Source organism: Acomys minous (assembly GCF_964271855.1).
Source record: "Acomys minous genome assembly, chromosome: 5".
Taxonomy (NCBI): Eukaryota; Metazoa; Chordata; class Mammalia; order Rodentia; family Muridae; genus Acomys; species Acomys minous.
Genome location: NC_140494.1, coordinates 123,721,550 through 123,748,310, shown reverse-complemented (window position 1 = coordinate 123,748,310; position 26,761 = coordinate 123,721,550). Strand labels below are relative to the sequence as shown.

Below are 26,761 nucleotides of genomic sequence, written 5' to 3'. Positions count from 1 at the left end.
AGAGCTCCTGGGGAGCCATCTATCCTCAAACACCAGTGTCAGATGATAACACCCCATACACACCAGACCCCCACATCAGGGGACCTCCCTCACATCCCTTCCTATTATCCCAAGATATTAGCCTGACTTGCTTCTGACATGGCTTAACTGTAAATAATGGTTTACCAATTAAAATTGCCACCTGTCAGAACGCTGCTATCGGGTTCCTGCATGCAGCAAGCCTGCCAACCACAGGGCCTGATAAAAGGCCCGGCATGGCAGCCAGCATCCTCCATGGGTGCAGAAGGCCCAGGCTCTGCTCTGGCAGCCCAGCCTTCCCTGATTTGTTGAGGATTTACCGAATTGAGCTGCTCCAACCCCCCACCCTGTGTCCCAGCAAAGAGCAACAGCTTTCAACTTGTTAATGATATTGGAACATACGGCCTGAGTCAGCAGCCCCTAGCACACGACCTAAGGAGAGAGTTTTTCTAGGTCTTTTTCTCCCTCTGCTTGACAGATGCCAGACTTTCTCCAGAAAGACACATTCCAACTGATTGATTTTTTTTTTCTTTTAGAAATTGATCCTCGCCACTTACGAGGCAAGCAAAGCATGAGGCTTGTCAGGCAGTTTCTTTCTTTCTTTCTTTTCTTTTTCAACACTGATTTTTTTTTAAATGCTCTGCCTCTCTCTTAAAATATGCCTTCCTCAAAGGAGCTGGCTTCTTCTTGAGGCTTGTATGACAGGGTCCCCAAAGAGCTGATGATGAGGATAGACAGCTAGGACCGGTGCCCAGTGTCTGTCTTCCATCAGACAGGCCCCAAGCAGATGAGAGTGGGTCAGCATGTGGCTGTCAGTTGGACAGACATGGGTGGGAGTCCCAGTACCTCTCCCAGGCAAGCTGTGTAGCCCTGAGCAATTAAACCGAGCCTGGGTTACAAAGGCCCCAGGTCTATCCACAGAGCACCGAGCAAACCAAGGAGTTGGGAAGGCAAAATAAGATTAAGCCTACAAAGCCCCATAGGCCCCAGCAAGGGCTCAGAAATCCTATCTCAAGACAGTGCCACTGGTTTTAGAAGAGGGAGGATGAATTTAGCCCTCAAACATGCTGAGCTCGGGGTCTAGGAGATGGCTCAGTCAGTAAGGCACGTATTATGCAAATGTGAGGATCCGAGTTCGATTCTCAGCACCTATGTAAAAAGCCAGGTATCGTGGATACGTCTTCAACACTAGCTCTATCTAGGGAGGCAGAGACGGGCAGATGCCTGGGGGGCTCTCACTAACTGAATTAGTGAGCATCAAGTCCAATGAGAGAATGAGAGACTCCGTCTCAGAAATAAGGCAGAGACAGAGTGAGGAAGACAAGTGGTGTTGGCCTCTGGCCTCTACATGCACCCACACACACACGTGTGAACATATATGCATGAACACATACATATACACAAGGCAAAAATAAACATGCTGAGCTCTGAGATATCAGCTGACACTCAGGACTGTAGCATCTTTGCAGAGAGAGACAAATAATGACACAGTCCCCACTCGAGGTAGACATCAGCATTTGAGCTGCTTACCTACATCTCACGCCAAATTTCATCCAGGAGCTCCGTCAGCAGTGGACATCTGCCACAGCCATGTCTTCAAGTGCAAGTGGCTCTCTCTCCAGCTCCCGGGGCCTTTGCACCGACTGGCATCCCTTCCTCACGTGACTGACATGGATCTCACTTCAAATGTCATCCACGTCAGGAAGCCGACCCCGAACAACCTCAGTGCCTTAGGTGATCCTGAGATGCGCCCTAGCACCTTCCCTGCCCCATCCTGGTCACATGACACTGCTTGGCTTTCACATCATTTCCTAGGGTCCAGCACAGCACAGCACAGCACCGAGCGGCTTTGTAAACAGCTGTCGGTAGCTGATGGAATGAATCCGTGTTGTCCCTGATGCTCTGGACAACTCCGATTCCTAGAAAGCTGCGTGCTTCACTGAACTGGAATCTTCCTTCTCAGAGCTTGTGTGCCGTGCTGCCAAGCTTGCCCTTCCCTGCCTCTGGCTCTAGGTCCCTTCTGACTCCACCTGACCAGCCTTCAGGAGGCTTCTCTCTGTCAGGATCTGAAGTAGCCTTAGTCGGACTGGTAGGAAGCACAGCTCCCAGCAGCGCATGGCCAGGATGCATGTGGCCAACTATGGAATCATTCTCCCTTTGATATTAATCTCTTTCCGGGGTCTGCTCTGAGATCATCACCCTATCTAGTGTGAAGGCCACCCAGGGTTGAGGGACTCGGTACCTGCTGCATCTCCAGCAGCAAGCAGCCCATGGTCCATCTTGTTTAGAACTCATTCCCATGAGAAGCTAAATCAGGGGCTGCTTGGCCCTGGAGCCCTAACTTCCCTGCGCTTCCTGGGAGTGATTTCATGGATGTGTCCTCATCAAATTGCAGCCTTCTCATGGTGTTGACTGCCAGGATTGTTCCACCTTCCAGGAGCCCATTTGCCTCTGCTGTGTCTTTTGAAGGAGTCGCTCAGTTTCAACATACTTGAACTTGAGCCCATGACACGGTTGCACGGTCATGTGCCATTAGCACTGGTGACAACAGCAGAAGCCTGGGCACAACTAACCATCTAGCCACAAGAAAAAGACTAAACTAACACACACACACACACACACACACACACACACACACACACACACACGCATGCACACTCTGCAGTAGGGAAATACGGTGGTCATAGCAACACGCCCAAGGAGAGCCCAGGAAGCTGGGCCAGAGCAGCAAAGATCAGAATGGTACCCTCTGTGAGAAGTTACAGGGCATGTCCTTAAACCTACCTCAAGCATCCCTGCCAAGACCACACAATCAGCTTCTGCAGCTGATACATCCTCAGCCAGGAGAACACGTGGTCTGTGCAGAAGAGGAAGACTACTGAAACCAGAAGACAGAAAAGTCTCCTGAAAGCCTCTGCGGCCACCCACAGGAGCATCCACACACCAGCCAGTCCCCGGCGACAGTGTGACCACACAGCTGGAAAGCTTGGGGCAAAGATTCCTCTCTGCCTGCTGCTAAGCGGAAGCGGAGACCCCAGAAGTCACTTCCCAGCAGTGACCGGGTCTCCATTACACTGAGGAGGTTCTCCAGGGGCTCCACAGTGCCTGAGGGAGGGTAAGGCAGCAGTGAAGGCCGGCAGCATCTGTATCCCATGGGTCTCACTCCAACCCCCAGCAAAATGGAACCTCGCATACTCTCGGGGTGACCGGTCCATCCGTGTCACACCAAGCAGGGCACTGACTTACTCTAATAGGAGCCTTGCTCTCGCTCACCCCAACTTTTTTCAAAGTGACCTCGTGAGACACCTGCCTCCTTCCTTCCTCCATTCTCTTCCTCTCTTCGGCTCCTCAGTCACTCTCTGATCTGCGATGGCCACAGGATTTACACAGGGAAGAAACTCTGAAGGCGCATGAAGAAAGGAGGAAGCAAAGGAAGATGGGAGGTAGAAGGGGGGGGGGGTGAGACAGACTGAAGAAAGGCAAACAGACTTCAGCCTCTATTTTTGCAGTACTTAGATACTAGTCACCTGACACCTTTCAGATTTCTAAGTTTGGGTTTTGTTTGTTTGTTTGTTTGTTTGTTTGTTTGAGACAGAGTATAATGTAGCGCAGGTTGGCCTTAAGCTGGCTCTGTCACCTGGGGTGATCTTGAGCAGGTTTTGTTGTTGTTCCCCCCCACCCCCACCCCTCTCTCTGAGATGGGGGGGTCACTCATGTTCCAGGCTGATCTTGAACTTGCTATGAAGTGGAGGATGGCCTTGATTTTCTAATCCTCCATTTGTACATCAGGTTCTGGAACTACAAACCCGTGTCGCCATGCCCTGTTTATGCAGTGACAGAGATTGAACCCAGAGCTTCATTTATTTTAGGTAAAGCATCTATGCCAGCTGAGCCCCGCCCACTTTCTAAGGTGCATGTTTGTCTCTTCCTCTGTTTCCCCAGTTCCTTTAAACAGGCAAAACAGATCTGTTATCCCCACTTTACAGAAAGTCACAAGGGTGCCTCTGTCAACTTCCCTCTGTGGCCCACAAGACCTGCAGTGTCCTCACAATGTCACTCACAGCAACTTGTTACCGGCCGTCACCTGTATTTGAGGGGTGGCTGGTGGTGGCGGGAGGGACTATTCTAGCAATCTGGACAATCTCTGCCACCAGAGAACGAAGACCCCTGTCTGCTGCCCCTTCCAACCCATTGGCCATGCAGAGTGGATGCCAGGTGGATTCTGGGTAGTTGCTGAGCAAAGGGACACAAAAGCCATAGCAGGCAGCTGTGACGGGATGGAGACTGAAGCGTGACCTTGCGAGCTGCGCACTCAGAGTGCATCTGGCAGCGGAGAGCACGGCTGCCACGAGCCAGAAAGCCTGAAAAAGGCAGGACTCATTTTCTCCCAAGGGGATCAAGCTATAAGGGAAAGGTGACGAGTAATTCAACCCTTTAAACACATAAATAAAGTTACCTCTGCCACTCTGTGCCCCCAAGGGCACTCATACAAGCACTCTACGGAATATTTCACCAGACACAATATGCTGTCCAGCGTGCATCTCAAGGGTTACCATGGAACCCAAGCATCCTGGAAGCCAGAAGTCAGGCTGCAGCCCCGAGCTTCATCCTTTCATACTCTGGGAGACACCCAGTGTCCAGAGCCCTGTTCCACAGTCCTCTATAGGACCAGAGCAGAGATCTGCCTGAGTGGCCTTGGCTACACTTGGCTTCCCAGAAGCCAAAATAAGAGTGGTGACTCATTTCTTGCCACTGGCACACACACACAGTGTAATGGGTGGGTGTTTTTGCAGAACTCGTAAAGCTGGGGGCTGGGGAGACAGCCCGTTGGACAAATCACTTGTTGTGAAAGTGTGAGACCTGGAAATTTGGATGCCAGAGACCCATGTAAAAGCCAGGCAGGCACGGCGAGCACGTAATCCCAGTACTTGGGAGGCAGAGACAGAGATCCCTAAGGGCAAACCAACTAGCTAGACTGCCTGAAACTGGCTGGTTTCATGTTCAGTGTGAGACTCAGCACCAAGTGGAGAGTAGTCAAAAAAGACATGCAACATCAATTTTGGGCCTCCACATATGTATGTAGAGGACACACATATGCTCCCAACACATGTGAGCAGGCACACACATATACATACACATCACACACACATACACACACACACAGAGTTGGGTGGCTGTGCTCAAATTTTGTTTTACCATTTAGGAACTTGGAAATTAGCCGATTCCTAGAGTGACTCACTTGCTGTGGGTGCTTCTCCCCATGTGTGTAGAAACCAGCAGCTGGCAGTGCCTCACAGGGAAAGACCTCGCACTGAGCACTGAGAGCAAGGGAAGAGCACGGAGGGAGGGGGAAGGAAGAGTGTGGGCCTCACTCAGCGGAGCATCTCCTTCCTAACCCTAAGGTCTGCCAAGGGGAGCTGAGCGCCCTCACTTCCCACCTTTTCTCTGCTCCCTCTTGACTTGCAGCTCACAGGATCCTCTAGGAGCAGCCAGGGAGCTAGGCTACCTTGGAGATCTACGGAGGGAGTCAGATATCAGCAATGTGGATCCTATTCCCACACAGGGAAGAGGTGATCCCCGTGGTGAGTGGCAGTTCCCTACACCTGGCTGTCTCAGGGCTAACATCGCTGTCTGCACCAGTGACACATTCACATCCCAGCCTGCATTTGTGCTGGGAACGGCCAGGACCATGGGTTCTGTGATAGAGGAGACTTCATGGGGTCTGTCCCCCACATCTCACCCAAGCCACCCACTCCGGTCCCTAAGTCTCCCAGGGTTTTTGTATGCATGTGTGCACATGTGAGTGTACACTTGTACTGGATATCAGAAGGCAACACTAGGTATTATTCCATCCTTTTTAGGAGGAGCAGGATTTTATTGGCCTGGGACTCACCAAGCTAGGCTGGCTGACAGGTGAGCCCCAGGGATCTGCACATCTCTTTCTCTCCAGTGCTGTGATTACAAGTATGTACCCTGATACTGGGTTGGTTTTTTGGTTTGGTTTTGGTTTTTTTTCCTCATGGGTTCTGTCTTAGTCACTGTTCTATTTCTGCAAAGAAACACCATGACCATGGCAACTCATAAAATAAGCATTTAATTGGGGGCTTGCTTACAGTTTCAGAGGATCAGTCCACTATCATCATGGTGGCAAGCATAGCACTGGAGCCGTAGCTGAGAGCTACATCCTGGCCAGTAGGCTGAGAAAGAGACACTGGGCCTGGCATGGGCTTTTGAAACCTTAAAGCCCACCCCAATGACATACACCTCCTATTCCTTCTCAGATAGTGCTACTTCCTCCCTCGTGGCGCTAGATGAGGCTATGGGAGCCACTATTATCAAACCACCACAGGTTCTGAGGATCAAACGTGGGTCCCTGCACTCACAAGCCAAGCCAACTGCTCCCTGGGTCTCGTCTTCTGGTTTCCTAGTACAGAGAATCCCAGCCCAGCTTGGAACCTTCTCCCATTCAGGCCTGCTCCTCAGGTCACCTGTGAACTCTTAGGACTCCCACTTTATAACCCTTCCCTCACTCCCTCATCTTCCCAGCTGAGGGGGACCCCATTGATTGGCTGGCAGAACGCCAGATTCTTTTTCCTGCAGGCAACTGATCAAAAGCATCATTTGTGATTTATTTGGAGACAACTGCTGGAAGCCAGACCTGTGGGATAGAAACGCATCTCCCTTGTCTACTCCTAAGACCTGTACCAAGCCTCAAGCCAGGGCACAGCAGCCACTCGGGATTTACTGTCAGAATAAGAGTAAGTGAGGGTTAGGGTGCGACTCTGTGGTTGAGTGCTAGCCTAGCACACACAAGGCCTTGTGTTTGATTCTCCTGTACCTCAACAGACAGAGAGACAGACAGACAGGAAGACAGAAAGAAAGTAAGACAGGAAGGAGAAAAACAAACAAACAAAGGATAAAAGGAAGGAAGGAAGGAAGGAAGGAAGGAAGGAAGGAAGGAAGAGTTGTCTGGTAACTTAAGTGTGTTTGCTGAATGAATGAAACGCTGTGATGATTAGTGTCAGAACACCAGCCAATAGACATCTTTCTTTTCCTTCCCTCTGTTCCTACAGAATCAAACACAACACCTCGCATGTGGTATAACAAAGAGAGAAAATCCAATCCATGCTGGGACCCCATATGTTACCCCTGAGAGGTGACTAGGCAGGAATCACCCCCCAGAGGACTTCCAAGGAGGCTAAGTGGTTTCCCCAGCATCACACAGACATCAGTGGAAGTGTGAAGATCAAAGCAGGGCTGTCATTTTCTGCTGTGAGCACGCTGGACCTTCAGCCAGCCCCTCTATTCAAGGGGAGGGCTAGGGGTGCCTGGGACTGGTGTCATGCTGGATTGTAAGCTCCCTGGATAAAGGAACGTGTCTGCTTCATGAATTTCTGCCTCACCAGCACTTAGCTCAGAGCCTGGTGCATAAGAGGTACTTGAAAATCAGTTGTTAAGTCAATAAATGATATTTCAGCCTGGAAAAAGAGAAAAATATTTTGGCAGGGAAATGAGAGGGGGTTCTTTAAATATCTGAAGAAGTGGCCTTGGGAGTGCTTGGCATATAAACATGAGGACCAGTGCTCAGATCCCCAGAACCCACATGTAAGTAGATAGGTGGCCAGCCTGTGACACCCACACAAGAGGCAGGGACAGGAGTCTCTGAGGCAAGCTGGCTATCTCAACTAGGAGATCAACACACATGCATGTACACAGGCAGGCAGGTGCACACCATACATACAAAAATACATACATACACACCACATACACACACACACACACACACACACACACACACACACACACAGAAAAAGAATACCTGAAGAGCTCTTACATGGAAGATACAGACTTTGTTTCTCCTGAGTGCAGCCCCAACCCTCCTGCACTCCCTTAGGACAGTGAGATCCCTGTCAACCAGTGGACTCTAGCCAGACCTGGGCAGTCACCTCTGAAGCTGTGAGTCTGTGTTGTGCCCCACCGCTTCACCACCCCCTGCCGTGGACTTGCAGGGAGGTCAATGATTTCTTCCATGTTGCTCAGATAGCATCAAAAGTATAAAAATCAAAGCAGGGCTGCCATTTTTTTTAAACCAGGATCAAACTAGACCTGCATCCCTCCGTGTGGCCAAACTTGTCTATCAGGAGGATGAATGATGGCCCAGAGAGGCCTTGGGGAGACGTCATCATCTAGAGATGAATACCCAGAGCCCCCACCTCACTCGGAGAACATGGGATTCCTTGATTGGGGTGCAGGGAAGAATCAGGTCCCAGTTCATGTCTCCTGATTTGCTGCCCAGCTGCATGTGTGTAGGGCCTGGAGGCCTGGACCAGAGGCCTCAGCTTGGCTCTGCATCTCAGCTACTCCATTTGGCTTTGGTCTTGGTTCTGCTGATACAAATTAATTGGGAGTCAGAAGACTACACCCCTGCTTCCTCCTGTGGCTTCCCTGATGCCCACGGTCCTCTTGGATTCTTCCTACCTTCAGCAGCTGAGCACAGCCTCACACACAGCCCACAAGTTCAGCCTGGGGTACGAGATCGCTACCCCCACCCCAATAGCCGGCTCTCATGTGTCCTCTCCTAGCATGCAAGATCTTTTGCACAGAGGACAAACGCACAGGCGGCTGTGGAAGAAGGTCCCATCTAGCTTAAAATACATGGGGTGGGGTGGGGGGAGTGGCCATCTTGGAAAATAGAACCAACTTCCCTGAGCTTCTAAATGATGTCAGTTGATGTGGCTTCCTTTCCCATCCTCCCCTTTGGTGGGTATGATGAAAGACAACTTTCAAATGGCTTCCAAACAAGGAAGAGTAAAGCCTGTGAAGGGTAAAGTGAGGGCAGCTGTGGGGAAGCCAAGCCACCTCAGCTTTATGGCTCAGAAGCCATGCCTCCTTGTCACCAATGTAAAAGGCTCAGGGGCTATGAGGGCTGCCCTATACTTTGGACCACTCTGTAGGCAAGCCCTGCTAAAGACAGACTTGGTCTTACTGCTCCTGGGGCTGAGTGGATGAGCCCCCATCTACCCACCACCTATTTGGGGATGGCCGTATAAAAACAGGCTGTTTGGTTTCCTTATAGCCTCTCTCTGGCAGATGCTAAAATAGTTGACAACCCCTTCTGGCTCTAGGTTTGTTTTCTTTTTCCTGAAACAGAGTCTTTAGCCCAGCTGGCTTTGAACTCATTGCATAGTCAGAGATGGCCGTGAGCTCCTGATCAATCTGCCCCACATCCCCAGGGCTGAGGTTTAGGCGTGTGCCACCATGCCTGGGTTTATGTATGCATGCTACACAAGCGTGCTACCAACCGAGCTACCTCCCTATCCCCAAGCACTTCTATAAGAGATTAAAAAAAAAAAAGTTATCCACGGTGGCACACCACGTCCCTCCACGTGACTTTCCTCTTGCTTCCTGGATGGGTAGCTCTTGCTTTGCAAGGCCACCAAAGACCCAAGTAGAAAAGTTGGCACTGGAATGGGAACGCACTGGAATAAATTCATCACCGCAGCCTCCTGGGGAGGTGGGGACTGAGAGGGCCACTTTTGGGGGAAGGTATTAACATTTGCAGCCAAGCAGAAGTCCCTCATCACCTTTAATTCTCCCAGAGGGAGCCTGTCCGGGTTGAGTTATCTTTCATGGGAAGGAAAAGCCGCCCTGGCCCTTTTAACCTAACACGGATCATAGAGCAGAGAAAATATAACAGCCCCAAACCACTAAGCACTCTTCAAGTAGACTCTGCAGCCTGCCAAAGAGGCGAGAGGGGGGCTGGGCTAAAGGGATGACATTTATGTTTTCTAGAGGAAGCGGAAGGCTTCCACGCTGGGCAGAGGCTGAGGGTGAAACTGGAAGAGCATTTGCTGCAGGTGACCTCAGCAATAAGTGCTGACAGGCTCAGGTGGTAGCCCAGGGCATCCAGGGAAGGATGGTTGCCTAGCCAGCCAGGTCAGAGCACACGTGGACGTTCCATCTCCGTCGCCGGCCCACTTGACTGCTGTGTGTTACACACACAGGGGGGAAAATCGTGAGTCTTGTAATTTGCCCAGATGGTGGGAGCTCCCAATTGCTCCTTCTCCAGAGACAGCTGTTCAACCACTGGGCCATATGGCTCTCCTTGCTCTGCATCCGCCCCGGGAAATAAAGCACTTTGTACTCGCCAACTCTGCACATCTCAGATCTGTCTCTTGTTCTGAGCAGGTAATTAAGACCTCCAGCTGAACTGCTGCACCCTGCTTGGCTGTCCGCACACCAGCGGCCACTTTTTAAAGCTCCATCAATGTCTACGCAGTGATGAGGGGTACCAGCTCAGCTTGCTTCCTCAGCAGGACAAGATGGAGTCACTCAGAATCTCGGACAGATCCCAGAATTCCCTTAAGGTCACTTCCCATTTTTGAAAGATGTCTGTCTTCCCACATGGAGACAGGAAAACTTTACACCCACCGTTCCATCCTCTGAGTTGTAAAAATGATTAACTGTTACAGTCAAGACCGGCTGCGCCCAAGACTCACGAGCTCCGTGGCAGTCAGGAGATATTTTCCACCTAGGTGGGGTCCTCAGATCCATATTCTGGGATGGGGATCATCATTTCTCTTCAAGACACCTGCAGGCTGAACCCCAGGACCCTGGCGAGGTCCCAAAGACGGGGCCCAGCTTCACTGGTCACACCACGGGGCTGTCAGCCACATTCCTGAGACAGTGAGCCTGGTGATATTTCCTTGCAGTCCTTTCAAACACTTCCAAACCAAGCAGCGGGGGTGGGTGAGGTGGGGGGGGGCGTGGGGGGGTTGGGAGAGCTGTGTCTCCATCTTGTAACCCTACATCTTCCTATATCCAAACTGTCATTCTTTCTGCCACAGCCTAACGGGGACACAGCCACAGCTGGCGACAGGTATGGGATCCCACCCCTCACCAAAGCAAGGGAAGTGGGACACCTCTTCACACCAAAGGTCCAGTCCTGGCTCTTCAGACATTGACACTGATGCGCTTGGCCCCTTGCAGCGTGGGCCCCCAGACAAGCTATCTGGTCCTCAGAGGAGATTTTACACATATGTGTGCAAATGTGAACAGGTTGATATATACCTTTTGTTATTGTTTGAGACATTTCAGATCTTCTTGCCCCTACCTCGTAAGTGTTGGGATTACGGGCATGAGCTACTGTGTTCAGTTTATGCAATACTAGAGATTGACCCCAGGTCCTGGTGTGTGCTAACCAACCATGCTAACCTCCTAGTTCCATGCCCAGCCCCATACAGTCATTTTGAGGATCAACAGAACATTTGGAAGCCGGAGACAAGTTCGCTGCAGTGTCTGTAGAGATAAATGTCCTACAAAGTCATCACCTGGGCTCCCTCCCTCAAGCTGATGATGTCATACAGTCAAGCTTTTCTGCCTTAAATGGAGCTGTGCAGGTCCCCATCACCACCAGCCGCTCTGCCCTGCCCTCCTGGAAATGGAGCGGCTTCTGTGAATCCACGAAGGCCTGCCTCTAGGAGGAGCCATTCCAGATGCAAGAAATAGTGCCTGGTCCTTTTGAGGCCCATGATGCTGTGGCCTCAGACCCTAGCTGTGCGCACCTGCCATCTGCAAACAAGCCCCACGGCTTTTCCAAGGGGTGCCACACTTATTTCCCAATCTTTCGCTAGGTCTCTCCTAGGCCCCTGCTCTGAGTCAGCCCCTTGGGCACTGCAAGCACACTCTCCAGTCCAGTGATCCTGGCTGTTCAGCTGAGTCGGTCCCCTGACTCTAACATGAGAAGAACTTCTGTGCCACAGCCACCATGTTTGCAACTCACATGGAACAGACCCTGTGATATTATACACGAGAAGGCCAGGCCTCAAAGTGACATGACCTGGAATCATCAGGGGCATGCCGAGGGCTTATTGAGAGTTCTGCCCATCAGGTAGGTGAGACTCACAGCCATTGGATGCCTCCTCCACCCCAAGGAGGACAGCGTGGGAGAACACAGTGCCTTCCTTGTCCTTGGAGTCCAAAGTCAGCTAAGAGGAGAACTGATGAAAAATGCTACTCAGTGAGACTGGTGCCCCGTTGACCAAAACCACCCTGCCAAGCATCAGATGGCCTTTGTGTTAGAGAAAGATAAGATTTGAACCTGGGAACCAGTAGGGAATGCAGCCTGAGCCCAGGCCTGCCTTCCAGGCTTGCACGCACAGATGCAATGTGAGTTTTTTTTTTTTAGGGAGGTGCAACGCTCTGATTAGAACTAATGGGGGAAGGGGGTCTTCCACAAAATTAATAGAGTTGGCCCCAGGGCCTACACCTGCCACACAGTTTTGGGAGTCTAGAGAAAAGGGAGTCCGGACAGGAAAGAGCTGCCAACAGATGAAGAGGGAGGTAGATGGGAGAGAAACCAAGGTCCACTGTTTCCTCTGCACAGCCCCAGCCCTGCCCTCGCTTGCTCCCCAGCATCCGTTCCACCCAGCATCCTCATCCATTCCCCATCCTCTCGAAGTGCTCTCCTCCGGAAGTCCATTGTGCAGAAACAAGATTAAAAGGGACGGGCAGAACAAAGCGCTCGCCTCCCTAACAAAGGCTCCTCCACTTAGTAAATTAGAAGCTCTTTCCATCTGACACACTTTTAAAGGGAAATCTTCAATTACCAGGTGCCCGTGGGCCAGAGCAACAAAAGGTTCCACCAGTGACTTTATTCTCAAGCCCAAAGCAGGCGCTGAAGTGGTTTTATGTAAGAGAGATACTAATCAAGTCCATATAATTTTGTGAATTCTTTATGGAAGACTGAAGGGCGTTTGAGCCCTGTGGCTGCTTCAAAGAGATTTCTGCAGCTTCTGCGCTTACCTTGCCAAAAGCTTAGCTGAGCAAACAAACAGAACCCTGTAAATCACGCGGGCTGCTGATTTACTATCAGGCCTCCGCGGTTTGTTTGGTGGATGGGAGCTTATGAATAAACAGAGACCGAGGCCCAGGTCCTTCCACCTGGCCACGTCATCATCATCATCATCATCATCATCATCATCATCATCATCATCGAGAGGAGGCAAACCCCGTCCCCCCACCCCATCTCTCTCTCTTTGTGCCCCTGTGCACATGCATAGGCCAGAGTGTGCATCCTCCCCAACTGCTCTCCACTTTCCAGAACAAATTTTTAATTACATTTAAACATTTGGTATGCTGGGGGCAGGGAGCATAGACTGAAAGGCACTTGGGTAGAGGTCAGAAGACATCTTGTCAGCACACTCCTTCTGCTGTGTAGGCCCCAGGGATAGAACTTAGGTCATCAAGCTTGCCTGTGAGCACTTTTACCTGCTGAGCCAATGTCACTGGTCCCTCCGCCTTAGTTTTTGAGACAGGGTCTCTTGTTGAACTCGAAGCTCGCTGATTCAGCTAGATGGCTGGTCTCCAAGGCCCCAGGAGACTCCTCACTGCTGGAATTACAGGTGCACCTGGCCACATGCTTTTTGTTTGTTTATTTGTTTGGCTTGGTTTGGTTTTATAAACTTGAGTGTGGGGGATTTGAACTTAGGTCCTCATGCTTATATGTAAAGCACTTTACCAAATAAGCCGTCAGCTTTAAGGCTGAAGTTGGAACCATAGTGCTCCCACATCTAGGCAGCCCCCTCTTTTTTGTTGGACATAGGAGAAAGGTGACCAGAGAGAGAGAGAGTTCTTGGTCTGGTCAGAAGGAGGGGACTTCTGCCCTTGGTACCAGGGCTACCTCCATCCTGGGCATGAGATGGATGGGGTCTTTGTCATCTCTGCGCCCTTCAGCAGGAGCAAAGGAAGTCAGTCATTCTGGCTCCCTTGCTGGTGACTGAAAAGTGCCAGTGGCTGCTTGCAAAAGGGAAAGAGGAAGCGGGAAGCAGAGTGGCAAAGGACAGTGGCATTGGTGATACTCAGGACAAGCTAGGGAGCCGTAAACACGCTGAAATCACACAGTGTGCAGGCAGGTAGCCCACATGAGCTCTAGTGGGCCTTCCCATGGGCAGACTCACAGTAACGTGTGCAGCAGGCGAGGCACAGCACACACTCATGCCCATGGACATAAGTGCGTCTGTGATAGTGAAGACTAATTCTGAGTGTCACTTACCATGTGTCAAGCTCAGAGCATCCCACAGGTACCACATGCCAGGCATCCCCTGCATCCTCATACACCATCAAGCCTCACACACCATCGCCACCAGGAAAGTGTGATTGGTACCTGTTTTACAGCTGACCAAGGCTTTGAGAAGTCAGACGACTTGCCCAAAGTCACACAGGCAGTAGGAAGCAGTGCAACTACAGACTCTCCTCTAGCTAGGCAGCCTCCTACTCCCCCTCCGCACACGCAGACACACACAGCCAGACTTGGAGGAGGCTGTCCAGACTCAGAAGTCCAGATATCTCCAGAGATCAAAGCATTCTGGGGACTCAGGTTCAGGCTAAGGCTCCCGGTATAGAAGAAGGTGTTGGTTGCTAAAATATTAAAACTCTCTCACTTTCTTGGCACTAGAGAGATGAGCCAGCATTAAGAGGACTTATTGCACTTTCAGGGGACCCTGATCTGGGTCCCAGCACACACCTGGTGACTCACAAGTCTGTAACTTCAGCCCAAAGTGATCTGACTCCTTCCTGTGGCATCCATACATGCCAGGCACACATATGGTATACAGAGATACATGCTGATAAATGCCCATAAACATAAAATAAAATAATCTTCGGTCTGGTCAAAAGCAGTTGCTACTCTCTTTTCATAATCCAGCAATTATGGGGTTACCCACCCCTCACTCCAGGGAATTTCCTAGACACTACTGTTGATGCTTATTTTTAAACTCTATTTTATTTGGATTCTGACGCCATGACTAGGTATGAGAGAAAGAAGGTTAGTGGAGAGAGAGGGAGTATAGACCTCTTTACTTCTAGCTGTTTAAAGTCAATTGAAGCCCCCCCTCTGTGTGTGTGTGTGTGTGTGTGTGTGTGTGTGTGTGTGTAGATGTCCTCTGAGCACTCCTATTGCAGCCCTCTCTCCGTCTGTCTCCTCCAAGCCACCACTTTTTCTCTCTCTCTCTCGGAGCTCTCCTATTTACACCCCCACAGAGTCCTCAGAATTAAACTAACTGCAGCGGGTGAAGACCATGCCCCACCTAAGGCAATCTTATCAGCTTTTGGACAACTAAAGCCCAAACTAAAATCTCACGCTTGGGATGAAAACAAAAACATGTTTACATAACATAACTGAGTTTTTAAAGAAACCACAACTTCCATTACGCTCTGCTCCCTCTAACGTACTGCTGAGACTGCCAAACCTGAAATTACACATTTTCACCCTTACTCCCAGGTGCAGATAAGATGGACACAGTGGCATGTGTGCTGCAACAAGGGACCCCCCTCTTAGTCAGTAGGTTAGCATGATAAAAAGGGGTGCCTGGTTCCCCCAGCCAGTGTGTATACACACACACACACACACACACACACACACACACACACACACACTGTGCAGCTGATCAAGGCCCTTCAGAGGCAGGTCTTCAAAGACACTGAAGTGGCCATCAGGAGGCAGAGGGAGGCCCTGAGCTGTCATTGTCAACCCTGCCAGAAGCCACTCAGCTTCCCTTAATCAAAGAGCAAGCATTAGGGGAGATTTAGGAACCAGTGTGTCCACTGACTGCAAACCTCTGATAATGGCCACTCTCCTAAGCTCAGAGGGAGGGAAGCACTTGGCAAGCCAGCCAGCACATAGTTCCCTCTTCCCGTCTGCCAAGTGTCCAGCCTCGGGAATCAGTGGGCAGCTGAGGCACCCGTGTGTGGGTGGGATAAGGTGACTGCAGTGAATAGTGGGACCCGGGGGAAGCGAGATATAGGGCACTGGCTTTAGTGGAGGACTCTGGTCTGGTATTAGTGAGCAGCTCTGGGCCTTTGTTGAGTGACATCAGAAGCCAAAGGGGCAGGCCAGGCCAACAAGTGGCCAGTGGCTGGTGACTCAGGGTGCTGGGAGCTGCTCATGCCTCGCACTTTGCCAGCCTCTGTAGCCTATGAGACATATTTTAAGTTTAAGACTTTACTGTTTGTGTGACAGGCTCTCATGTGCCCCAGGCTAGCCTCACACTTGTCACATAGCTAAAGATGAGCTGGAGCTTCTGGTCCTCTTGCCTCTACCTCCTGAAGTCTGTGCCACTACACTCAGTTTATGTGTTTCTTGGGTTCAAACTCAGAGCTTCGTGCACACTAGGTGAGCACTCCACCAACAGAGGACAGCACCAGCGCCAAGGACATATTTTAAAGCATGTCCACCTGTAGAAGCTTACCGTTCACTCACCCACTCACTCACTCACAAAGTATCGGTCGCTGTCTTTCTGCTGGGCCCCATGTTAGGGGTAAGAATATTAGCTGCTGCACATGAAAGCTCCCACCCTTACTGAATCTGAAACAGGAAATGAAATGCTCATATATATTCCAACTCAGGGAGTACCGCTGTAGAGAAAATAGAAACAGCTGAGGGACAGAGGGCCATGTCAGGAGGAGCACCCATTCCAGACAGGAAGCCTCCTCAGCAGGGGAGTGGGCCAGGCCAAGAATGGGGGGGAGGCACAGTCGTGTCTTCAAGGCTCTCCTAGAAGACCCACTGGGCAGGGGAACAGGAATGCCAAGGCCTCCTGTGTGCAAGCAGAGCGGGGGCCCTTGGTGAGATCCAAACACACACACACACACACACACACACACACACACACACACACACACACACACACAGAGCTCGAAAACTGTGTGAACCACTGCTCAGCTCTGATCTTTCTTCATACTGGTGTCAAAACCATCTTTTCCAAGAGGTCTGAGTTACCTGGACCTCTTTCCTTCCCGGGTTCCCTAAGACAGCCTCGGCCCGGTCTGTTTCATTATGCACACATTCAACACTCACCAGCACCAGACACCCAACCCTGGTGACAAGTCACGCAGAAGACTTGATCCCTGCACTTGGGAACTCGCTCCTGAGCCAGACGGACAGACAGACAGACAGACAGGGCAGCCTCGGAGACAGTGGGATAAGAATGGCAGAAGGGCCCTGAAGTGGGGCCAGAAGAAGAGCAGGGTAAATAAAGAGCTCACGATATCAGCTGCCTCACGGCCTCTAAACAAAGCATATCCGGAGTAGAAGCTCATAGGGTGCTCATACGAGGGGAACCTGGAGTGACCCATGGGCATCGTGGGTACCGCACACGAGTCCACTCACTCAGTGATTTACTGAGACCTGGCAAACACTAACAAGGGTTCAAGAATGCATCAGTGGTGGTCTTAACACATCTTTGGAATGAAGTGATTTCAAGGGTTATGCATCAGTCCTTAGGTGTCTGGTCCACGTGAAGCATCAGTGGGAAGCCAGGCACTCAGCTCTCCGCTCCCACTTTCACAGCTCACCACCTCGGATTACTCAGGGATATAATGTGACAATAGGAAGCCTCCTTTCCCACCACCAGCCTTGTCGCATCCTGGCCTGTCCGCTGAAACTGCGCTTCTTAGACTGTGAAGGCATCTCTCCCAGTGCCCCATGTCCCCAGGATGCAGCAGTGCCTACGTGATATGGACGGATGTGGCAGCTAGATGGATGGGCACACGGGGAGATGGATGGATGTGGCTTTAGGCAGCAAAGCTCAGCACCAGGTGTTGGTGAACCAAGCGGGTGACATCAGCGCTGCTCCTGGTGCCAGCAGCAGGCACGGGTCCCCAAGGAACCCCACACAGCCATCAGGAGTGCTTCACACAGCAGCTATGTGGCAAGGCTGAGCTTCAGACAGGCCTCCAAAGCTCACACACACACACACACACACACACACACACACACACACACCTGAATCCCCCAGCTCTGCTACCCTACCCTGGTATCCATTAGGATCCACCTCAACAAATTTTTAGAAAGACATATATACATATATATACATATCTATATGCATGTGTAGTGATGCATATATGTAATATGTATGTATATAGGTATGTATGTGTGCATCCAGAGGCTGTCAAGTGTCTGGGTCTAGGACTTTCCACCTTGTTCCTTATTCTGTTGAATAAATTCAGTCTCTCAGATTCTGGAGCTAGGCTGATGGCCAGCAACTGTCACCAATTCTTTTGTCTTTGCCATCTTCTCAGCACTGGGGGTATGGACAGATTTAGCAACCCCTGGCTTTTTAGGTGGGTGCTGGGGATTTGAACTCAGGTCCTCATGCTTGCACAGCAAGTCCTCTCACCCATTGAGTCAGCTACCCAGCCCTCACTTACATACGTTTTTTAAAGATCGCCCCAGTATGACTTGGCCTCCCTCCTTGTTACCTCCTTGCCTACCCTTCCAGTCAAATCCTACTTCTGTCTTCTGGCTATCCATCCTTCCTGTCTAGAGAAAAATCCACTGAAAAGGGAAAATATAGGATTTAATGCTGCACCTACTTGACTTTTTTGTGGACACTTACGCAAACCAATGACCTCTGTGAACCTTCAGTTTGTCTTCAGTAGGACAATGGTATAGCTTCTGCAGTTTGGCTAAAGCGAGCCACAGACTAGACTGTATGTGAGCATGGAAGGCAAAGCACAGGCTTACACCACTATGGTCATTATTGCTGCTGGAAATTAGTGACTGGTCCAAGAAAGCACAAGGCTCCTTCTTTACCACTCATGATCAAACAGATGCAGCCTCAAGTAGCAAGGGGCAAGGGCTGATGGAACCCCATCGTGCTACTAAAGTCCCCCCAAAATACAATGAACCATTTATTGAAATACAGCTGAGCTCTGAGAGAAGGAAAAATTCCAAGTTTGAGAGCAGAAAACTTCACAGGAAAAGTGTAAGGTAAGGAGCTGCCGCCAAGTCGGTGCAGGGAATGGCAGCTCCAGCCATCAACCACCTCCTAGCCTCCAGCCCACGTCGGGAGCCAAGGATTTAACGCCCACACGAGGCAGAGTTGGCATCAGGATCTTCCAGCTCCGCTGAGGGAAACTTGGACAAGCTGCCTACCAACCTGGGCATAAAACAAGGCAGTGTGTCCTGGGGGCTGAAGGGGGTGGAGTCTCCTGTGCAAAAGAGCCAGGGGAGGGGCTGGGGGTGACTGCTTCTGGGAACGCAGGCTCTTTCAGGAGGATTAACCATGTGCTGGGACTAGCCAGGGTTGGTATCTGTACCACACTGTGCTAAATGCCACCGAACTGTGTACTTTGAAATGATGGATTTCCTGTTGCATGAATTTCACACCAATTAAACAGAGGAGAGAGAGAGAGAGAGAAAGGAGAGAAAACAAAATAAAACAGCAACCCATACCTTTGCTACACACAGGAATCCCAGGCCAAGCCATCAGACCAGAGGGTGGTCTCAAGGCAGTGAAAACCTTTAGTTGTTCATGGGAAAATGCAAAAGCAATGGGCAGGGCCCCTATACAAGCAGGGCGTGGGGGAGAAGAGGCTGAAGAAGAGACAACCAGGAGCTGAGGCCACGGCTCAGGTGCTAACGCTCTTGTTACACAAGCGTGAGGGCCTGAGCTCGGATCAAGACCAAGGTGGACGGTGGCTGAAGAAGACAGCCAGCATTGACCTCTGATCTCCACTCACACACACGCTCATATGTACACAATGTACTTATGCATATGCCTGAAAACATGTGTGCAGACACAGATGCATGCACACTCATGCATGCACACACATTTGATATTTAAAAAAAAAAAAAGTGACGCCCTCTAAGGGAAGACAGTCTACCATCGTGACCACTCGGCAGGTGTCACAAGCAGGAGAGTGACTACTACAAAGATCTGAGCTAATTTATAGAACTGAAAGCTCCAGACAGAAGGATCTAGACAAAGCTATAAAAGAAATATGCTTAACATATTTCAAGCTATAAACACAGGAACAGAGCCGGTTGTGAGAAAGGACCCTGCAGGAAAAAATAAGCACGTGGTCCTAAAACAGCTTCAATAAAGCCCTAGGAATGAACCCTGAGCTCTGAAGTTCAGACCTCGGCAGACAGGCTAATTAGCGGAGCTGTAGGATCTAAACCATGGATCTGAGGCGGTCACTCAAGGCAAGACACTGGAGATAAGGGGTGAAAAATGAAGACTTGGAAGACTGAGAGGATGGGGTGAGAGGGCCTGACATGCTGGGACTCTAACGTGTGTGTGTGTGTGTGTGTGTGTGTGTGTGTGTGTGTGTGTGTGTGTTGGGGTGGAGGGCGGAGGAAGGCGACTGGTGAGGAGCCATGGTTGATAGCATCCTAGACTGTTGAAAGGCATGAGTCCTTACCTTGAAGATGTGTGCCTGTGAGGGCAAAGGGTATAAATAAAAATAAAGTCCAGGACTGAGAGATGGCTCAGAACATGCTGCTTTTCCAGAGGACATGAGTTCAGTTACCATGGTCCATGTTGGGTAGATCACAACCACCTGTCTCTCTAGCTCCAGGGGATTTGATGCCCTCTCCTGGCCTCCAAGAGCATGCATACGCACATTCATTCACACACACACACACACACACACACACACACACACACACACCCGACAAAATGAAAAAAAAATATATATATATATACTCCAAACACAGACACATCCTCACTTCAGACCATTGCAATAGTAAACCCAGAACGCAGCGAACATAATCCAACTCAGTGTCATGACTAAGCCGCCATCCACGCGAGGCCAGGCTCAGGCTTCCAGAAGAAAAAGAACTGGGACCTCCCAGAAACAACTATTAAAGATCCTTGGAGACATCTGAGGATAAGCCACACTGGTAGACAACTCAAAGAGCATGCGGAAGGACCTGGGGTCCCCCTCCTGCCCCCCCAGGAGAGAGCTCAACAAGCATGAAAGGGAATCTGAGCCACCCCGTCCCCTGCCCCCACACAAATGGGCACGGTGATGCCACCTGCAGCCTCGAACTCAGATCTTTCGGGGGGGGGGGGGAAGGAGGTGGAAGAACCTGGAAGGAGAATGGGACATCAGATGACAAGCACGTGATAACTGGTTACATGGCTCACCTGCAATGGGCGTGGCAGGCACTGGTTTCAATGCCCAGCACCAAGAACAAACTCTGTGCACCCTGTTTCCCACCCACCCCTGCCCTCCATTGCTTCCCCCCCCCCAGCAGCTCAGCCCTCTTGGGGGGCGGGGGTCCACCCACCTCCATTTCCATACAGGCCTACCTGACTGTTAGCCACAGACCTGCCTGGAGTTTCCGCTTAGTCCTTCCACTTGTGACTCACCATGAAAAGCGCAAAGCAGAAGGTAAACTGGTAGTCCTTGGGGGCCCCCAGGAATGCCAGAGAACATTGCCCAGATGTTTGGGGGGAGCTAGCTGCCCCCCTGGAACAAATGAGGCAAAGGAAATGGCAGACTAGGCAACTGGGCCACTCCTGCAACCCCTGCTTTTTTCCCTCCTGCTCTTTGGGAGAGCAACTGATTGTCAAAGACGGGCCTCTGGGAGGCACCTTCTGGGTGTAGGTGCTGGAGAAGGGGTGCCCAGGGGTTCCCCAAAAGAGGGTCCCAGGAGCAGCTGTAGCACCACCAGGGAGCTTGTCAGAGGTTCAAGTACGCAGTCCGCTAGGAAACAGGGCCTCAGGTAGTGCTGACAAGCCACAGTCAAGCCGCCCACTTTGACGGAGAGTACACAGGGGCTGTTTTAAGTTAGCGGGTGCCACAACAATACTGTTGGGGGAGCTGAACTGAGCACTTAGGCATCCCTCGGGACTCTGAGGAGCTTTGGTGATGCTCACTAAATATCCCTGGCTCTCCACCTTCAATACGAGCCAGAGTCACTTCCCTGTGCCCTGGAATCCCACAGCATTCCAGCAAGCGGGATCTGGTTTGATGCTGGCAAGGAACCAACCTCAGAGAGCCCAGGTAGACAGAAGACAGGAACAAGGAACCAAACGTTGCTGTCGGAAGCCGCTAGGACTTCAGTGCTGTATGTCACTGCAGCATAACCCAGCGCATCCAATCTGATGCCCCACCAGCGGTTTCCCCTCAATGCCGCAACCATCCGTGTAGGTGACAGTCTGCTCGGCAGGGACATAAAAGCAGCAGCCCCACACAGGCAGAGGCACCAACGCTCTTTCATGTAGAGGAAGAAAGATGCCCGTGCTCTGTGATCTTTGGAAAATCTTTGATACTTGGGAACCAAAGAGGCTGAGTCTGCAGACTACAGGTAAGGGCAGGGTGTGACCCAGGAAAGCAGGGGTGAGCATCTTAGGAGCAATGTTCCAGACAAGGATGGCCACTGTGGACTGCGGAAATGGAACAAAAGGAGAGAAACTCTTCCCCCTGCGTCTGTATTGAGCTTTCTGCTTTCCTGTACGCCCTGTCTTCTCTTCCTCTTTCCACGTGCAGGAGGGCTCAGAAAGGCCAAGGGACTTGCCTAAGGTTGCACAGCAAGTTAGTGTCAGAATCCATTGAAGCTCTCTCTCCTTCTGCCTGTGGGGATCAGGGCTTGAAGAAGGTTGGCTGAGGATCAGAATGCTAGCCCCTCCCCTGCCCAGAGCACATGCCAGACTGGGGCAGCTCTTCACCATCGTCACTGCCACCTGTCCCCCACTCACAGATTCTCCCACCTTGGAGTCTACATTGTCTCTTGGACAGGTGACAAAGCCTGCGCAGGGCTGGCTGCCACCCTACTCTCCCCATCTCTGTGAGCAGGAAGAAGAGGCTGCTGGCAGTGCCGTGGGCTACATGGTACCCCTTCAACATTCCTGCCTCGGCCCTCCGTTCCTCCGACATGACCTTATTAGGAGACAGAGTCTTGCAGAGGTAATGAGGTCATCTAGGGAGGGCCTAATCAAGAGTGTCTTAGGCTCCTATAGAAGCTCGTGCGTGCACAGGCGCGTGCACATACACACACACACACACACACACACACACACACACACACACGCATGCGGAAGGAAGGCTTTGTTTTGTTGCTTGGCTTGGCCCTCTCTCTTGCCGGTGAGTTCACCTCCTCTGTTACAGCTGCTGCTGGTGCCTTTGCTGATAGAAGCAGCTTCCTCGGGCTTCCAACATGGACGGCAGAGCAGCGGTTCTTCAAGAGCCTGGAACTGCTGAGACAAACAGCCTCGGGGACTGAGCGACTACTGGATTCTCAACCTCTCTGGTGTGAGATGGCCATTGTCAGACTACTCGGACTACATTTGTGCAACCCAATCTAATAAATCCTCTCAATATATACTCATCCCATTAGTTCTGTTCCTCTAACGAGCCCTGACTAATATGCACAGTTTATATCTCCAGGGAAATGTTTATGAATCCCCTTGGGCAATTAAAGTCGAAGCCAAGACTGAAATAACAAAATGGGGAGAGCCGAAGCTCCAGAGATGGGAACCGACCTTTGCAAAGGCCGCCCTCTGTATCTATCTAGAGATGCAGCTAATGCCAGCCCCATTTTACAGGTTTGCAAACTGAGGTAAAGAGATGTAAAATATCACATGGTTTCTTGAAGCAACAGTGGATCTGTCTAACCTGCTTGGGCGCTCAGCCCCTGGAGCCAGACAGCCTAGGCTCAAGCCTACACTCTGCCACTTCCTGGTTAGGTGGCCTCAACCAAATTACTTATGTCCTCTGTGGCTCAGTTTCCCTATCTGTAAAATAAGAGAAGCAATAACACCTATCCCGCAGGGCTGCTGGTTGACAGTTAGTAGGACCCGGTTAGAACAGTGCCCTGAGCATCTTGGATGCTGGATTCCGTGACAACGAAGGAAGAAGATGGAAGTGGCAGCGCAAGACTCAAAACCAGGCCTGCTCCACAGCATCTCTGACACATCGCTGTGTTCGGGCTTGCTGACTCCTTGTCATGCCTGTGTGGTCAGAGCAGCAGCTGTCAGTGCTGATCTCACCTCCACCAGGATACGCCCAGAGCGCCCCCATCCAAGGTGAGGTGCCAGGCAAGGCCTCGCCCCTAGCCTGGTCCTCAGCCGTGTAACATGAAAAGCCTCAGCGATCCGGCTAGTGCGCATTTCTTTGTACTTTCCTGGAGCACCATCACTATTAAGCTGACCTGAGGAGCATCTTCCCCTCCTCCTGTAGGGCGATTAGAACCGAGCTTTTCTAGCAGGAGAGGCAGTGTAGCCCCAGGAGGGGAGCCATCCTGCCATTCCCAACTCCAGCACACTTGCCTGCCCAAGTTCTTTCTAGGCCAGGAGAATTCTCATACGTCTCACGGCTGTCTGAGTTTGGAGGGCGTGAGTAGGCTCCCTAACCATCATTTTAAGGGGACTTCCCAGTCTTCATGAAGCCCTACGATTGAGAAAACATCCAAATATCCCCCTGGAGAGTCTTTGGTGTCCCATCCCACTGGTCAGAGGTGGCTCTGAGAGAAGACGCTTGCCCGGTGCCATATGGCCAGTGAGCTGGGGCCAGAGCTCTCACTCCTGCGCATCCCCTACATGGGAACCTGTGGCCACCAGCCACTCTTGCTTTCCTGCTGTACACGATTCCTCCTATTCTCTGGGCAGCTATAAATTGAGCAAGAAAAAAAAAAGCAACGCTCATCTTTGGTGAATCCATCTCTTTAGCAGCCCCTCTTCCTCCGGGAACCTCTCCTCGTGTTCTGACCTACCCAGGCCATCCAGCCATGCCGTCCTCCTGCCTTCCTCCCTCTTCGGCTCCCATCCACCCAACAGTCCACCCTCTTATTTGTCATCTCCACCCCTCCAACAACGATCTTCCGAGCATCTAGGCAGCGTCGCCCTGCACCAGCCATTTGGAATTCCTTCTTCTCGCTCCTTCACAAGGGTCCATTCCAGAAGAATCTGCTTTTCTCCTACCCACTTCGGGGCCTAGAACTGTCTACTTCCATGTACTCTGGTAATAGTGGGAGGTTGGTTGGTTTGAGGCCAAACCCCACTAATTATTTTTCCCCCACCAAGCGCAGAATCACCTCTACACACTGGTACCATGCAAGCTTTGGGGTGGGTTGTGGCTCCCTCCACTCCCCTCTCATCTCCACAAAGCCCTCTACTTACGAATGCAGAAGTCTCCATTCTCATAGTAACCAGGGCAGCACTGGGATCTCCGGCGGTACATGGTCCGGAGGCCGCGCCTATACGCCGTCTTATAGCTGATCCTAGGCATGAGGGAGAGAGCCACTTGAAAGGATTGAAAATCAATCCATCCCGTTTAGAATGATATTTGTGTTAAGCTCTATCGAGGATGCCATTCAATAATTACTTTAAAATGCATGGCGGCTTCGAATATGAAAGAACGCAATAAAGAAAAATCGATGGTGGGATGTGGGCCGCCGTGGTGCAGAATGTATTACCCAAGCGGTGCTGGGGAAACCTGCTGACTTCCCAGTCTCCTCCAGACACAGGGGCTGCCGAGAAAGCTGTTAGGGTGACATTGTGATGGGCCACAGGGGTGGGCTTCTCTAGGGTCCTTAAAAACACCAGGTCCTGGACTCAGGGAAACCCTGGGGACCTGGGCAGGAATTGAGTTCTGACAGCTTTTGTGCCGCTGCCAGCCTGTGCCTCAGTAGGAGAGGCTGCAAGTGGACTCCCTGGTCTGACTGCGGTAGTCCACATGAACTTCCTCAGGCCTCCTGCAGAGGGCGTGCTGTTCCCTGGGAGGCTCTCACCACGCCCTCAGGCAGAAGCTGCTGGAGTCCTGTGGGGCACTGAGAGCCAGAGAGAGACCTGGGTTCTAGTCCTTACCTTACGGAGGCACAATTTTTGGGACTTGGGTCTGGGCCAGAGATTTATACGCGAGATGCTCCCAGTAGCCTCCTGAGTGAGGGACCATCGTCCCGCCCCATCACCACGCTCCATTAATCCCATTTCTTTCATTTGTCTTTTAGAGCTTTCGTTCTTATTTTATGTTCCCCACCCACCCCCACCCTCTTTGTTTTATGGATGAGGAATGGATACTCAGATAGGTTAATGACTTGCTTTCGGTCACACAGCTAATAAATGTCAGGGTCACACGAGAAAAGGAAACGAGAGGTGGGGGGAGGGGAGACGGACTATGATCAAGGTATATTACACTCCCATATGAAAATGTCATAATAAGACCTGTTATTTTGTACAATTCATATAGGCTAATAAAAAAAAATACATTACCCTGAGAAGCAGGATTCAAACCCAGTTCACTCATATTGCAGAGCCACCAGCTCTCTCTGAGGGCTCTCTGGCCTTTCAGAGTGTAACTGAGAGATAAGGCAGGAGGGGGCTGGTGTGTGGATTGGACTGACTCCTTAGGAAGAAGGCACAATGGGGCATTGATAAGCAAAGCCCCCTGCCGCAGTCAGTGCAGGAGATTCAAAATGGCCATTAGAGACAGGAGAAGAAATGGCCAGCATCCTGAAGGCAGAGCTCTTTCTATTTCCCCATCGCACCTAGGGGCTGCCCTAGTCTCTTCCTCTATGGAGAGCAGAGGGTCAGAGTCCTTTCAGCCTGCTTCACACAGAAGCCCAGGCCGGGTTGGGAGGCTGTTCCTTGAGCCACAGCCTGGACAGCCCTCCCAAATCTTTAAAAATTCTCACCTCGTGACAAACGACACTGAGGGGCTCATGGGAAATCTGTGATATTTGGGAATGTATTGAGCTAAGGTCACTCTACTTTGTCAAAAGCCTGTAATGGGTAAGCTGGCCTCACAGGAAGCTGCTTCCCCGACACAAGAAGGCAGTCCTGGGTCAGGAGGGGTGTGTGTGTATGTGTGTGTGTGTGTGTGTGTGTGTGTGTTTGTGTATGTGTGCACGCATATACGTGCATACATATGCAGCTCTCAGATAAAGAAGGATTCAGAGTTGACACGGAAGTCACTGGGCCATTTGCCCTGCCACATGAGATGAACCCCAAGTCTT

The 26,761-nt window shown here is 51.1% G+C and overlaps 1 protein-coding gene across 14 annotated transcripts in view; it reads right to left on the bottom strand.

Moving 5' to 3' along the window:
* MEGF11 (multiple EGF like domains 11) overlaps window positions 1-26,761 on the bottom strand; it is a 331,126-nt gene that overhangs the window by 185,741 nt on the left and 118,624 nt on the right. For all 14 annotated transcript variants that reach the window (XR_014779613.1, XR_014779614.1, XM_084783853.1 and 11 more), the window contains exon 4: window positions 24,927-25,027. Coding sequence is in view for 12 of the 14 variants with exons in the window: in XM_084783853.1 (XP_084639979.1) it covers window positions 24,927-25,027 (101 nt within the window). In the remaining 2 variants the exon portion in view is untranslated. The remainder of the gene's footprint in view (window positions 1-24,926; window positions 25,028-26,761) is intronic.